General features: G+C 29.2%; 1 protein-coding gene across 1 annotated transcript in view; it reads left to right on the top strand.

The window, feature by feature from the left end:
- LOC123530191 (uncharacterized) overlaps positions 1–17,571 on the top strand; it is a 52,509-nt gene that overhangs the window by 10,916 nt on the left and 24,022 nt on the right. Inside the window, exon 2 of the mRNA XM_045310937.2 lies at positions 12,575–12,662. Within this exon, the coding sequence (XP_045166872.1) occupies positions 12,575–12,662 (88 nt within the window). The remainder of the gene's footprint in view (positions 1–12,574; positions 12,663–17,571) is intronic.

The raw sequence follows: 17,571 nt of genomic DNA, 5'->3' as shown, positions 1-17,571 counted from the left end.
TTACATAAGAAAAGTACGGGGGTTTAATTGTAAATTACTTTTCACTGAAAACTGGATTCATTAATGTAATGAAATAAAAACCAAAGATCATATGAGGATTTTTATAAGGGACAAAGATTTATTTGATAATAGTGGATTTGATAGAAATTTCAAATTTTATTTCGATAATAATAAAAAAGAAATTTGGGAAAATTTTAAAAGATGAAGCTGCCGGCATTCCCATTGTTGAATTTGCGGATTAAGAAGTAAAATGTATTCATATTTATTAGAAAACGAAGTTTATTTTAAAAAATGTAAAGGTTTAAAAAAAACTTGTTGTTAAAAAACAATAGTTCATAAAAATTACAAAGATACTTTTTTTAATTCAACCCAAAGTAATCACACCTTTAAAGTTATTCGTTCTGATAAGCATAATCTTTCCAGTTATGTTATAAATAAAACATCTTTATCATTTTATGATGATAAAAAGATATATTCTTGATAATGGTATTGATACATTAGCTTATTCTTAAATTAATTCTTAAATTAGCTCTTAAATTACCTCTTAAATTAACTCTTAAATTATAGAACCATAATTGTTAACTGATATTTTTTAACGTTAAAGAATTAATATAAATAACACATTTATTTAAATTTATTAGCATAATTAATAGAAATAGATTCATTTTTTTGTTATTTTTTACATCGTAACTTTGAAGAATTCCATTTCTTTATTTTTTAGTTGTAATTAGCTTCTCCTTTATCTATTTTAATTGCATCAACAAGAATAATTAAAATGCAATTAAAACTAATTCTTACATTTTTAAACCATTTTGAACTAAACCAGGACTAACATTTACAGTTTTCCATTGAAATAATCCACTATCGGTATCTTCGGTATAACATGTTAAAAACAATGGAGGTTTTCTTATTAATTGTGCAAGCTTCCAGCTCTCAAGGACTGACGTCCATCTTTCTATTTTTATTTACTTTTTCATTTATATTAAATATTCCCATTATATTAATTATTCAGTAAATAAAAACACAGTTTATTAAGTTTTAATTAAAACTATTGTTTAAAAAAACTTTTTATTAAAATAAATTTATAATAGTTGTTCATTTACTCTTTGATTGTTAACTTTTAGTATTTTATACAAAAAATCATACAACGTTACTTATATCCTGTAACATTTTAAAAAAAAATAAACAATAAAAACCCACAAAGTGTACTTGTTTTGTCTTGAATTGAACATTGTTGTATTTTACATTTGGTAATACTTAATTACTTCTTTGGGCGGGGAAGCCCCAAATGGACAAAATACAAAGCATTTCTCAGAAAACCTCTGGTTTTATTGAAATACATATTATTTAAGTAACAGACCCAATGTGTTCCAGGACCAATAGAGTCGTCCAAATTTAAATTCCACACTCGTCCTTTACTTTAATTTTAAAAAATTTATTTCTACTAAACACTCCCCTAAAGTTTTTAATTTTTATTTTTTACCCATTGTTAAATTTTTCAAAGTTTAGATATTGGTTTGTTTATAAATTTTATTTTTTTTTTTTACTATAGGAATTCGTCTGTAGGTCTCCGTTGAAGAATCAATCTGTATGCCCGGGCCCATGTCCCTTACCACTTAACAAAGATGTAATCAAAGGTATCCCTAGACTAGCAGCCAACATACCTAAAAAGCCGCCATTTTGTTTTTGTTTTTGTGTTAATTTAATCACTCCAGATCCTACTAGTTTGCTTTCTTTGATTAGGTGTAAGATATGGTGATACATATTTCTCTTATCTTTAGCTACTGAAATTCTTCCCCCTGGAGAAGAGAGGACCCTTTGGGGTTCTGATCTACCATTCCCAAGTAACTTTACGACACCAGTACTGGCCAGCCCAGAGAGGGCCCCGATGCCAAGGGGGCTAAAAATTTTTTGGGAGCTATTTTTGCTGCCATTGGAAGAATGTTTTTCCTAACAAACCAGCCAAAGCTCCTAAAAATCCGCCATTTTGACCTTGACTGGACATTTGTTTTTTTTTGAATTTTAATTTCTAATCCCTCTTATTTGCAACAGCTTTTTTAATTTGATTAATTTGTGTTTTGTTAAAAATTAAAGGGAAGTTTCCATGTAATTGTTCATGTTTTAATCTAAAAGTATGTGGAATTTTATTATTATAAGCTTGTGCTAAATTTTTCTTTTGTCCATCTGTAAGGTTAACTTTATATTCAATATAATTTGATACCATTATATATAATTTAAATTTTTTTTATTTAAACAATAACAATTCATTTCCAATAGTATTTATTTCAACTGTTTCCTCATATAATACAATTGCGTAAATACGATACTTGCAGTGGGAAGTGTAGTTAACTTAATGTTAAGTAATCTGCTTAGGTTTCTTCTGTAGTTATTTCCTTTTTATATTCCAAGTTAAAATGAACAAATCCATAAAACTTTGAAAATTAAATCAAATTTAAGAGATTTCCCAGTAGTTTTGTTTTTTTGTTTATAATAATAATTAATTACATCTCATATATTCTTGATATACTGTAAAATTTCTGTTTCTGGATAAAAAACACCTTTTACCAACTTCAAGACGACAAGAGCTCAAAGTGCAATTTTTATTGCTGCATTAATTTTAAATGTATCTAATAAAGGGTGGATTATGTTCTTGTGAATTTCTTTTATCAGGTCTTTGTAAATAAACAAATACATGTTTTTGGTTTGTTACACCGCCGTTATTCTAAAGTTTTTATTAAATCTGTTGTGTGTCACTTGATTGCATCATCATTTCCCGAAGTTATTGACCATCTTGCTTTTGTAAATCTTTCAGAAATTAGTTTAAGTCCAAATTTCATTAAAAAACCAAACGGGGAAAACCCATAAAAATTTAATTTTGTTAAAATAACCCTACCTGGATCAGCACATTACTCTAAAAATTAATTCATCATCATCTGTCAGCTGTAGTGTTATTTGAATTTGACTTGGAGGTAAAATATTATTTTCTAAACCCGAAAAAATGAATAATTATTTATGGAATTTTAGTATTTACCTCAGCACCACCTTGGATTAATAATTTTCCTAGAGCAAAACCTTCATTATATCCAGCTTGAACATTCCTACTCTGGGCAACAGCAGTAGTATCTAAAGAGATAATAAATTCTTTTGTTCCAGTTGATTTTGCATAACCTCAACAATTCAACCAAACTTTTTACATTTACTACCTTATATAAATTATTACAATCATATACAATTTTTTCCATTTTGTTTAACCACTAACTGATCAATTAAATGAAGCTGCATTAAAATTTAAACCCGCAATTTGATTATCACTCCTCAGCACCAAAATTATTACCATTAGCAAGCTTATTTACTTTAAAACTTACTTCAAAATAACCATTAAACCAATCAAAATAGAACTTCTATCATTAAATTTGTAAAGTGATATCCGTTTTTTTTTGTTGTTTAACATTATTTCCCAAGACAGATATTAAGGCTGTACTAATTGAATAGGAGTTAATTCAATCTTTCACAATTTTGTTTTGTTCTAAACATGTATAAAATTATATATTATTTTATTTTTTTTTTTAAAAATTAAAACTTAGTTTTTATCAAAGTTAAAACTTTAGTTTTTATTAAATTTAAAACTTTAGTTTTTATTAAATTTAAAACTTTAGTTTTTAATTAAAGTTAAAAACTTTATTTTTTTATAAATTAATCTGTTAATACGTTTACGCGTCCCCGATCCTGACAATAATCTATTTAGTCTTATTTTAAAATCCTCCTTCCTCCTTATTATTTTTTTTATTTTTTTTTACTGTTATTCCTTTTTCTTGTAATTCCTTAGCAATTAAATTACCAACTCCCGGGAGCAGGTTTTTTTTTAAATTTTTCAAAAATTTTATTTACACTAAATTTCCAACTTCTGTTCCAACCTTTTTTGTTCCACTTTCTAGTGCTGCTTTTCCTGCTGTTCCAAAGCTTTTTTTCCAGCTGTGCTAATTGAAGATGCAACTCCGCTAAAAAACAATTTCGTTAAAGTGTCAAAGAACCTGTTCCGTGTATGATTTCTTCTTCAGTCTGAGCATAAACATAAATAAATATTCCTTTATTTTGTCAAAACTTTTTTGTACATTAAAATAAAACTAAAATTTATAATTTCAAAATTTAAATTTAAAAATTTCTTTTAAAATTAGTGTAAAACTTGTTTCAACCCCATTAAAATTAATTATTCTACCAAATACATCTGTAATATATATTCTAATTAAAATTATAATATATTTATTAATTTCAGAATATCCAACTCTTTGTGGTTCTTTTGTAAATGGATAAGCTTTTGAGTTAAATCTGCAGTACTTAAAGCATAAATAATATCACTGAAATTACCATCTAAAAAGTGAAATTATCAATAAGATCACAAAGAATGTAAATTGTATCCACAAGTTAGTTATATTTTGGGGTTGTAGTTCCCCATTCAGTATTTTTTCCCTTTTTTTTTTCTTAAAACCAAGCAATGTATTTAAATTTGACATTCTTTAAAACCAACATAAAATTATCATGAATTGAAATCAAAATCTTAAAACTACTTAAATCAAATTCCAAACTTATTGGAGCAATGTCAGATTTATCAAATTCATAATCACCATTACTTATTAATGTTTCCCTGATATAATTATTAATATCTGTGTAACGTAAGAACCATTTGTAAATATAATATCTTTCCAATCCTTACCATTAATATAACGAAATTTTTTTATTATCATATTCATCACTAATATTAAAGCCAAGAATAGGTCATAGTGTTAATACTATCAAAACCAACAACATAAGTTTTGTTTTTTATCTAAATTAAAGAACGACTAAATCTAAATTTTAAAAACACTCGGAGTATTTTTGTTATCATCTTTAACTGTTTCAGAACTTAATACTATTTTTGTTCCATTTATATATAACTAAAATTTAAATTCAAGAAAAATATTTTTTATTAACAATTTCATGTTCTTTTGGTAAGAGTGAATTCATTTTTAATAGTTTATCAATTATGCTAATACCTTCATTTTTTAGTTCTTCATTATTATTTCCAGCATTAATTGAACCACAAATTAACTCCAAGTCATTAATCAATTCTTCTGGATTACATGGACAAACGTCATAACCTTGTCCTCTAATTACTTTTTTAAATTTCATAGATCTTTTATTGATAGGTAATCCTGACTTTTTTTGTTAATTCTTTAAATTTTTCTAGAATGAATTGAATGTTTTTTATTATTGTAAATCTTTTATTAATCAAATCAATCAAATCAAACATCTACTTTAGTATTAATTACTTCTTTTCCAGTTCTTTGATCCTTAGCAATTAATTTGTTTTGACCATAAAGTTTATTTTAAATTAATAATTAAATTACCATATTGTCCATTGGTGAAACTTATATGGGTTATGATATCTTTCCTTGGTCATATGTAAAAAGACATACCAAGAATATGATTTAACCGTCTTTGTACTTTAATAATTCGCCTTGTTCATATTTTAATTCTTTTGCTTCTTTTTGCTTATTTGGATCTTCTGATCTTGATTTGCCAGTTATTGGACCATTTAATTTTTTAATATCTTCAGTAACACCATTTATTATACCTTCAAGATCTTTTTTATCTATTTAAATTTGGATCAAGTATATTTGCATTTAAAAGGTCAAACGTTCAGACGGTTTGTAATATCCATATTGATTTAAAAAAATTATCATCCAAAAAGCATCAAAAACTACTGTAGGGATTTTCTTTTCTTTTGGTCTTGCCCCCAAATTTTTCTGATTCTTCAGTTGTATCATCAGTTGTTTCAGTTATTTTCCCATCTTTTTTCTTCCATAATCTTCTAATTCCGAAATTCATCTCCCCAATCTATCGATGAAACCGGTTTTAAAACTTGTTGCTTTTTAGATTCATCTTTGGCATTCCTTTAGTTAATTCAGCAAATACCTTGTGTCAGATCTTCTGATATAACTTTTTGGAAGTAGCGCTAATTGTTCCCTTTAAATTTCCCGGTAATGCTTTTAACTGACTTGATAATTGTTCTTTTGACTTTCTATTTTTTCAGTAATTGGCTTATAAAAATTTTAGTATACATGTCCCGATTTGTAGCTTTCTTAATTTTCTCTCTCATTATTTCTTCTCTAAGATCTCTCATCTTTTGCCCGACTAATTTTTTCTATTATCATTTCATTAAGTTTTGATTGCATTTATATAATAACATAAGATAATATAAATAATGTAAGATAACGTAAATAATGTAAGATATTGTAAAATAAGTAAAATAATGTAATTTATATAAATGGAAATTCCAAATTAGATACAAAAAGTGATAAAACCAATAACTTTAAACAACGTTATCCTTTTATGCCAGATTCATGTTTTAGAATGTTAATATGGGATCTTCTGGATCGGAAAAAACAAACAAAAATAATGCATATACTTCGAAAACCTCTTATATATTATGATAAATTTACTTATATGCTAAAAACCTAGAACAAACTAAATATCAAGATTTAATTAACCAATTAAGTCAAATTCAAAAAAATTAAAGTAGATCCAAATGAAATACTTTGAATATTCAGCTGATTTCCCAAACCCAAATTGAACCTTGTGAGAATCTTGAATCAGAAAAACAAAAAGTAGTAATATTTGATGATTTTGTAAAGTGAAGATAAAAAAGGTCAAAATAAAATAACAAAATACTTTATTCAAGGACGTCACAAAAACTGTTGTGTTAATTTATTTTAAACCAGTCTTACTATAAAACACAAAAAGATATCCGAATTAACTGTTCACATTATATTTTATTTGAAAGTCCAGGTAAACGAGAAAATGTAAAGATTTGTAAAAGAACAAAATATTTAAACCCCAAATCTTTTGCTAATGCAACAAATCAAAAATATGATTCTTACATATTGACAAACCAAGGAAGTTTTTAGAAAAAACTTTACTGGTAATATATAAAAAATTATATAAAGGGAGTTTTTAATAATAAAGAACAAATAATGAACCTGACAGTATTAAGTAAAGTTAAATTTGATATTGATTTAAATTTATTATGCTACTAAAAAACAATTCAAAAACTTAAAAAGGAAACGGAATCGTATCTTCACAGAAATAAGGAACTTGATAACACAAAGAACAGAGCATTAGAATGGGAGGTAATAACCTTAAAAACCTAGAGATCCAGTTAAACCCAACGATGCAGTTTTCCAAGACATTTATGTTATAAAAAAGTTCAAAGTAATAGATGATTTTAATCTTGAAGACACAAATCTATAAAACAGACATTAGAAGAAGAAGTAAAGAATATGAAGAATTAACAAAAGATTTTAAAAAGAATTCATTATTTTAAAAGTTGAATTACAAGATAAAATTGAAAAAGAATTGAAGCTATGGTTGATTCTATTTAAAAAAATTGAAGAGAAATCTGATTGACAGATGACAACATAAAAGAAGTATTTCGAGTTTTAAATTTAAACATTTTAATTCACTCAAATTCAAGAATTAAAAGATAGTATGATTAAACATGAAAACTAAAAGACAAGATTATTGAAGCTGAGAAAAAGTTTACAAATTTTGTATCAGTTTAAAAAATCAGAACAGAAAAAAATAAACTAAATATTGAAACTGAAAATAAGCATAAAGATTTATTAGAATTTAAATTTCAAATAAACTTGCAGAATATAAATCTGAACTGGAAAAGGCAGCTTTACAAAGAGGTGATGATCATGACACAGCATTTGATAAACCTTAAAAAAAATTAATTCTAAAATAGATGACTTTAAAAAACAAATTCGAAATTGGATTAGAATTGTTGACAACCGTCATAATTTAAAGTATGGGAGACTTAAGTAATAATACAAGAAAATTACAAGATGAAATTAATGAATTTAATGCTAAAGTTGAAAAACATAAAAATTAACTGGACTTTGTAGTTGAAAAAATCATTAAACAAAGGAGAATCAATCACTGCTAATGCTAAAGCAATTAACACAATTAATGATCAGCTAGAAAAATTTTAGAAACAACTTCGGAACTTTATTAGTAACTGTTAGCACACGTCACAATTTAAAGTACGCGGAATTAAGTACACTTACAGGTTTATTACAAAAGAAATTAATGAATTTTAAGATAAATTTAATGATAAAATTAATGTGAAATTAAAAAAAAAAAATAAATGATCCCGGACTCTGTATTGAAATATCAGCTAAACAAGGAGAATCAATCACTGCTAATACCCCAAGTAATTTCTACTAATACCCAAGAAATTACAAAAGTAAAAAATGTTTTTCTAAAACAAGAAACACAATTAGCTAAACAAAAGGCGATTGTTGACAATTTATCTGCTTCTGAAGTTGCTACAACAAAACGACTTGATGATTTAGCTGAAATTTAATTCTTCAACTTAAAAAGAAAGACAGGAAAATAGAAGAAAGGTTAGAGGGAAATGGGACATGAAGTGTTTCCTTCGAATACTATAAAATAACAGTTTTATTGATTACATAAAAATGAAAAAGTATTTTAACCGTCATGGGGGCCTGGTATATTCAACATATGAAAATCTGATCGGTCTGAACTATATAAAATATATTTTGAATTAAAACCTTGGAAATTATTGTAGATTTAATAAAGATTTATGCAAATAAAACCAAAAACAATAAAATAGCTTGAACCAGGATGTCTTTTGAGAGGTGTTTTGTGGTCGAAAAAACCGGAATTTTATATAATAAATATTTAAAATTTATTTAACGGGTTCGAGCCCTATAGGCGAACCGTATAAAAACCCACTAAAAGCCCAATATCACATTTTATATTTAGGTGGTGGAATATGATGATGTCTAATTTTTGTACAAATTTTCAATACTGTAAATATAGCAGCTGAGGACTATGACACTGATCATTAATATCTATGTATAAGAAAAAAATTAAAAATTTATTTAACACAAGGGACAATGTTTGACATTCACCTTATAAAAGATTCAACATCTACAGAAGTAAAAATTTACGCTTATGAAGGATATTTACATCAGATTCCCAAAATATCGGATGAACATATATTAATGAACCTGAATTTGTAAACAAACTTTTAAGTTAATTTTTTAGTTTTTATTTATTAATTATTGTGTTTTTATTTAACTGGGAAAAATTAAATAATGAAATATTCCATACTACTCTCAAAAGCGTATGTTCATCATGATGTGCCTATGGTAAACTCAAACGATTGAGTGATTTTTATAACATAAAAATATTATGATATTCAATCATTGTATACCTATAGCATACTCAAACGTTGAGTGATGTTTGTACTTAAATCTTGTAATACTTGTTTAATAGTTGTTAAAAAATGCAAAAGCCTTGTTCTGTACATTTATTTTAACCCCGACGCCAGGTAGAATTTATACGTGCACACCCGACGGGCCCGGGGGTGAACCATTAGTCTTTCCCAAGAGACCTCATCTGTAGGCTCACCATACAGCGGGTTTTTCCTAAATCATCAAACCTGCCCGGTTTGCAGCCAGAATCACCTTAAAACCCATTGTTCGTTTCCTCCCGAAACCTTCGAAACTAGAGACAAGAAAAGAAGTAAGGCAATTCAGTGCTATTACAACATTGACGGAAGAATTCTCTATGTGCACAACCAGTCAATGTCATAACAGCAGGCTGTAAAAACCCTTAACAGACAAGGCGACCCAGTACACAACCATACTGCAAGCTACCTTTAAACAGACAAGGAAGCGTCAGATCGACTTCCGGAACTAGCGTAACAGAACCGACACTCAATGATAAAAAAGTTGAAACCGGGTTTTATATAGTGTATATTCTTTATTATAATAGTGTTATGGTTTTGAAATTATCATAATTTTATTTTCAGTGTTATAATTTATTCAATTACTTTTTTTTTTAAATAATAACAACTCCCAAATTTAAATTTTTTCTTCCAATTTTTAATTAAAATAATTTGTAAAGAATTCAATTATCAAAGGGAGATATTACTTGTTTTTTAATAAAAAGGGATAGATTTTAAATAACCTGACCTTGTTATATTTGTTATATTTAGCATTTGGTTTCCCGGTCGTTGGTTATTTTTTGTTTGAAATTTTCTTGTTTTATGGATAATTATTAAAGTATTTATTGGTAATTGTGTACATTTTGTGTCATTCTAATGCTTTAACATTGTTTTATCTATGTGAAAAGGGTTACAAAACAAGGAAGTAAAGAGTTATTTAAACAGAAAAAAAATGTGGTCTAAATTCAACCACATTATATTTTACTTCCTGTAAGATAATTAGGCCAAAACTTATTTTACATTTTGTCTCTCGGGGTAGTGTTTAAAGTTTTTAAGTGGAAACTATGTTTAAATAAAGACATATGTTTTCTTCATTTTTAAATCATCTTTAATTAAATCATCTTTAGTTAAATCAGAGGTTTTTACTGGGTTTAAAACCTGTGGATTTTAAATTGTCCGGCATTGACCAGTCCTGACCAAGGGTCAAAAGGTTAAATGAGGTTATACTGTTTTCGCACAAACAATTACTATACTACTTGTAACTTACATTTTCTTTAAGAATATTGTCAGAAAAAGAAAAGTGGGGGTCTTGTTTGATGCAAGAAAAATATTTTCAGTCAAACACACAAACTACAAAATAAACTAAAAAATGAGACACGAAATTGTAGTGGTGGTGTATGATCCATGACAAGATCTGTAATGTTATTATTTCATTACGAAAATGCTATATACATGTCAAGCATAGATCTGTTATGTGAATTCAGCAAAAAAAAAAAGCAAAGAAAATAAGGAAAATATCTGTACAGAACAAAACAAATGAGGACTATTTAACTCCGCCATTATGCGCCATTTTCCTTTTTAGTGTCTGTAAGCATATACAGCAATGATAGGGCTATAAATGCGTATTAATTACGGTCAGTTGTTGATGAGAGCGAAGGATGTGGTCCAGTGATAACTCTGTCTGACTATAAAACCAAGTATCGGTAGATCAAGCCCCCGTTTCTCCAACTTAAACTTACTAGCATTGAGATACTGTATGGGTGCCTTACACCTGGTACCCTAAAGCAGAGAGTTGGAGCGTCTTCTGTATCTTGCAGGTTCTTCCCACTAAATTTATGTTTCGTAACACTTATTATGTCATCTGAAAGTATACGTTTTAATTTGTTTTACAGGTGCCAAACCTCATTTTTGATAAACTTGTAAAATATGAGTGCCAAGATAAAAAGAATTAACAAGGTCATGTTGGACATGGCCATCCCTGCATGTTGCGTTATCATAAAATTAACGTTGATTATCTTAGAATGCTACCGATATTCTTCGTGACGTTAGAGAAAACAATGATAACAACATGGTGATATTATCTTGATAGAGAAATATACAAGAAAAAGCGTAACTTAAAAAGAATCTTGAAATCAAATGTAATATATCGTAACATAACCGATACATATAATCTTTCTACTTCGTTGATCCAGCAGTTCAAATCTCACTGGCAATTAATACATGTAGATAAGTTAAATTACTGGAGTTATTCAAATTATTTGAGTACTTCCTTTCGTACTGTGATAAAATAAATATGTCATTTATTCAAAATTATCGTAGATGAATCATCAGGTTTTAAAAATATGAACAGGGTATGGTGTACACGTTACATGTGGACATGAACGTCAAGCCATATATCAAGATACATATACTTTTGTTTGAAATCAAAATACGAAAGATTAAGTAAAAGGGATGCAAATACATATTATTTCTTGTCTGAAAAAAAGAAAAACAAGACATAAATTCAGTGAAAACTATGATGGCGAAAAACACGAGGAGGCACTCATACATTTTTACTAAAACTTGTGTCGGGTTAACATGAATATGTAGCTAAGTCACGCCTTATGCATAGACAACCCTCACCCCCCCCCCCCCCCCCCGCAAAAATGAATTTCGCTAGCTTGTTAGAGTCCGTGGCAGTTTAAATAAAAAAACTGCGCCAACGGCTAAATATCATAAAAGTCAACAAATATATAATTTGTCAATAAATGATACATTAAAACGACTTTATTGTCGAAAATTAAACATCTCAAAATTTTGAGGTCACTAATGAAAGCTTGCATTTCTTGATCCAGTGTCCAGTCAATATGTAAAAGCAGGAAACTTTTCTATTTTTAAATACATGAACTAGATCTCCGTGACTTAGACATAGTCTTTTAATTTCGTTGTTTTTTTTTTCAGTTATAATCTCCTTTTGGCATGTACTAAATATCATGTCATTTATCAATTAAAAATAAAAGGAAACAAAACACGCGTTCGTAAAAAGATTGTTGATTTTTTGAACGAAATCAATTGTTTCAGCTGTTTATCATGTTAATCTAGCTCTGGAACTTAAAGGCATTGCTTCCACAACGTTTTTATATCTATAAACACAATGCATTTAGTGTTACTTTTGGTTTTGTTTGCTAATCGTTATATGTAAAGTTAAAATATTCAATAACCCTGAAAGTAACTGTATCAAGATTACAATGTAGGAATGCTTCACGGTTGTAACAACATTTTTTCTAATTGTTTCCACAGTTTACGATGCAAAAAAGACTGTGCTCCTTAGTGTGCAGTGTGTTTCTGGTGTGTATTTGTTATCAAATGAAACTTTTCGAATTCAAAGGTAAGTGTGTAAGCATAGTGTAAACATAGTTTTAGTTTTGTTTTCATTGTTTGTGAACAAGATGTGCAAAGTACCAATTATATGAAACAATTAGTGCAAAACCGAATAATTTTCAATAATTACATGACCCCAAACATGCTTTAATTAAAGCACTGAGAGGACTGATGTGGGCAGCAGTTGACAGCTTCTGGTAAGGGCATGAACAGTTAGCTTAAGTTTGTTGATTCTAGTTAAACTACTTTTGGGTAATAAACATTTCCAACCATTTTTTACTAAATCAAGGGGTAAAACTCTGCTTTTACTCTGTCAAAGGGGATAAAATAATATATGAGCAAAACTCGTGTGCTTATTGAAAATTTTGTGAGGGTTTGTTAATATTGCTCGAAATCTTTTTTGAATTATAAGCAATTCTTTTTAAAAAACAAATCAATGGGAAAACACTCTGCTTTTACTGGAACAGTAAATGTGAGCAAAGGTCATGGACTAATTGATAATTATGTGAAGAGGTTGTAGAACACTTGCATGAAGTAACTGATAAGGAACAGAAATTATTTGGTCACTGTGCACTTGACATTTGACGTATTGACCTTAAATCAATAATTATGGGTCATTTACCAGTCTTAAATGACTTCCGTATCAAATGTGGTCTAAGACCAAAGCATTTAGATAATGCTGGCAAAAAAGTTCTATTGTCAATGTGATCTTGACCTTTGACCTACTGAACTCAAAATCAATAGGGGTCATCTGCTGGTCATGACAAATCTCCCGATCAACATTCATGATCCTAGGCCCTAGCATTTTCCAATTGAGAATAGGAGCTAAAGACAAAGATACACTAATGGTTGGCTGCAATAGGGATCATCTACTTTGCATGTCCAATCACCCTATGAAGTTTCGAGATTCTGGGTCAAGTGGTTCTCAAGTAAACCGTTTTCCATGTTCAGGCCCCTGTGACCTTGACCTTTAATCGAGTGAGCCCAAAATCAGCAGGGGTCATAGATCTACTCTGCATGTCCAATCATCCTATGAAGTTTCAACATTCTGGGTCACGTCATTCTCAAGTTACTAATCAGAAAGAGTTTTTCTATCTTCAGGCCTCTGTGACCTTTCCCTTACGTCAAGTGACCCCAGAAATATTAAGGGTCATCTACTCTGTAATTCCTATCATCGTGATTGGAGGTTCTGGATCAAATGATTCTAAAGTTATTGGTTGGAAACTGTTTTCCATGTTCTGGTTCCTGTGACCTTAACTTTTGATCAAGTGATTCAAAAATCAACAGGGGTCATTTACTCTACATGTCCAATCATCCTATGAAGTTTCTACATTCTGGGTCAATTGATTCTCAAGTTATTGATTAGAAACGGGTTTCCATGTTGAGGCCCTGTGACCTTGATAGGTGATTTTTTTTTTTCAAATGAGATCTCATCTTGGTAAAAGCAGGCTATGAATATATTAAACATAAATTACATAGATAAAATACACACCAGAATAGTTCTTAAACTAAAAGCAACAATAAAAGAATATTTACAATATAATCAAAGTGTTTTAATTCTATTTTAAAACAACCAAAACAACTTCTACTGTCTCAAATATCAGCACACATGATCTTCAGGTTACATTCAGTCATTTTTCAGCTGTAGATTAATTAAGAAATAATTTATAGCAAAACAGTGCTTTATCGCTATTTGTACACGATGGGCGGTTATACGTCGGGCGTAATAATTTCACGAGGGCGCAGCCCGAGTGAAATTATTTAGGACGACGTATAACCGCCCGAGTGTATAAATAGTGATAAAGCACTGTTTTGCTATAAATTATTTCGATTCTAATATGTTCTTTATTGTAAAATTCATATCAAATATGATGGAACTGTTTCTTCGCGCAAGCATGACGCCAATAGTAGGTATTTGTTAAAACACTCCAGGACCGGAAACGGTAATACGTCTTGCGGCAGAATTCAGTCAGAGCGAAAATTATTGCGAATTATTCAGCAATGCGAATAACTAATTCAGTATGTGTATAAATTAATCAAAACATTAATTTTGTGCTATGTGACATTTCGTTTAAAACATGTTATTAAGTAAAATATTTCACGAAATTTGAAAGGGCTATTTCTTGATGTGTACATGGCGCTTAATATCACGTTGACGTGACGTCAACATAACATCGTTGTGATGATTAAAGCATTGTTAGCCATATTAGAATGTAATATATGCCTCATAATACAACATGCGTGTTTTAGTATTGTTATATTTTCTTGTCCTTTGGGATCATGGAGTCCATTCAACATATGTGTAATAGAGTTCCGTTTAAGCCGGTGCTAGGGAGCGTAAGAGGTGTTGCACACTTCATTACCTCTCATGAACAGACTCAATCAAACCGAGCCTGCTATTATATTAATATTCATCTTGGTTGCATTCTATGCTTCCAAAGGATCTTTTTACTAATTTTATTGTTAAAAATGCAAATATTGAAAATTGAAAATTTTCAAACTTAGTTTGAATTGTCTCAAATAATTTCATTGCAGTCTCTGAACCCCGCTTTTGTATAATTATCCGAGAAGAAATCGTATGCAAGTACGTGAATATTTGGGGACGAAAACACCGCAAATCTACCGGCGATAAAAAGGCGAACTTGTTTAAAATAATTGTTTTTTTTCGAATTAATTATACCCTTTAATGATACGTCAGTAACAAACATCGGCTAGAATGTAAAATTAAATCAAATTGAAGTGTGTATGTTCGTATTTTCGGGAAACAGGTACAAATTTTTCGCCCCCTCCGTTACGGCTGCAATTATTTTCCTAAGTCGTGCAAATAAAAATTATTTACGTAAATATCATGAAAGGATCGAATCTTTCTCTATGAAAAATAAATAAGATAACACCTCTTTTGTTGACTTCATGCAATATACCTTTCCATAAACCCATTTCTATGCTACAAACTACGACGGATACACGGTGCAATTTTATCATTCAGTATTGTATCGAAATAGAACGCACGCCGTGATGTTTTCTCATCATGTGGCCAAAACAAGCTCTTTGGTGTTATTATAATAATAAAATTTCGATTAATTTTCTAGCAGGAACTGAGTTTTTATTTAAATTTTAAATATTTACAAAATAAGCAACTTGGTTTTAATACCGATTATAGAGCTGAAATACTATTTTTGTAGGTTATTTATAGTTTATTTTGGTCACGTGATCAAAGTAAGCATGCTCATTTTCATACGCTTTGTGTTTGTTATAAAATACAGATTACGACAAATATATACTTAAGCAATGTATTTTTGATAATGTTGAATCCCAGAAGCTTTCTGAAAGTTAAACAGACTTGAATTACGTAAAATTTATGGAGGACATGGAACTACCTGTTCTTCGGTTTCGGATTAGACACATCGATCGTAAATTTGAGGTATGGTAAATCTATGGGCACGCTTCGCTGCCTACAAATTTTTTTCAGATTCTCTGCCATTCTCAATTTACCTGTCATGCGAAACTTTTTGACCATGTTAGATCATTGAAGTACAATAATGACTCGCTTTTGAAATGGCTGGTAAAAAATTAGCGATGTGTGTTACCATGGCAACGACTGATTAAAAAACTATGTCTTGAACAAAAGCGGCTGAAAACGTGTCAATGAAATATTTTATTCATGATAATCATCTCCTATCAATACCTGTCATATGAATTTAAAATAGCAGTTAAATCGAACTTAACATAATAAGTATATCCATACATTTCGTATGTCTTTAACATAACAATAATATCATTACCTATCGTATGTATTTATATATACCGTATGACTATCAAGAGTAACAATACATATCATAAGAATATAACATAATAAGCACTAGTAAAATTTTGATGTAGAGCATCAAATCGCCGGAGATCTGAATTTACAATAAGGTAAAAAAGTCACGAAATTTAATGATATACATATAGTCCATATCGACAAAATTTATCACGTGATCCGAAACAGGTATACACAGAGAGTTTCTCAGCCAGTTTGCTTATATACATACCACATGTACACATTGCAAAAATTAACTAGTATTATCTTGAATATATCACACAAACATGTAATTAAGTCAATTGTTTTTAAATGGAATCCAACCTTTTTGAGTTAAACAAACGCTTGCATTTCCGTAAAATTTTGAGGATCATGTAACTTCATTTTTTCTCTCACTTCGATCAAATTATGGTATGTTAACAAGCACGCATTCGTGCTACAAACTTTTCTTCAGAATTTTGATTTATTTCTTCAAAGACCTTTTTAATTTAGTTTCATTGTAATATGATGTTTTAAATGCTTTTAAAATATTAATTTGTTATCCATGCAACGAACTATTAATACGCTACGATGCTAGTGAAGCAGTCGCTGAACGTGTGCGGTGTTTTCGGGATCGATTCACCCTCATACAAGACGTAATAATTTAAGTAGCAGTTAAATCGCTAAGCATAAAGTATATCCATCATTTCGTACTGGTCAACACGGTTATATCATTGACCTATGGGTGTATATGCATTTACGCGTGATTTTCAGTGAGGAGACTAATAATTGGGAATTCTACATAAATAACACCTGTTAAATATGACTGAAGATCAATTCGTCGAAGACTAATTAACACAACAGTTAACACACACAAATTAAAGATATACTAGACCATATCGCAAATTTACCCGTATGAAAAGTGTAAAACTGGGTTAAATTAGAGTTTGTGTAATTGGTACACATTGTCAAATTATTAGTAATCTGATAAAATCAAAAACATTTTTAATTAAGTCTAATGGTTGTAAAATGTAAAGTTACCTTTTCAAGATCAGTGATTGTCGTATGAACGTTGGATTTTTAGATTCATTTTCTTCATTACAACTTATTGTCTTTTTCAAAAAGCATCTTTTAACTA

The sequence above is a fragment of the Mercenaria mercenaria genome, chromosome 13 (assembly GCF_021730395.1).
Source record: "Mercenaria mercenaria strain notata chromosome 13, MADL_Memer_1, whole genome shotgun sequence".
NCBI classification, from domain to species: Eukaryota; Metazoa; Mollusca; class Bivalvia; order Venerida; family Veneridae; genus Mercenaria; species Mercenaria mercenaria.
The sequence above is the reverse complement of the archived record's forward strand: the minus strand, read 5'-3'. Positions and strand labels throughout refer to the sequence as shown.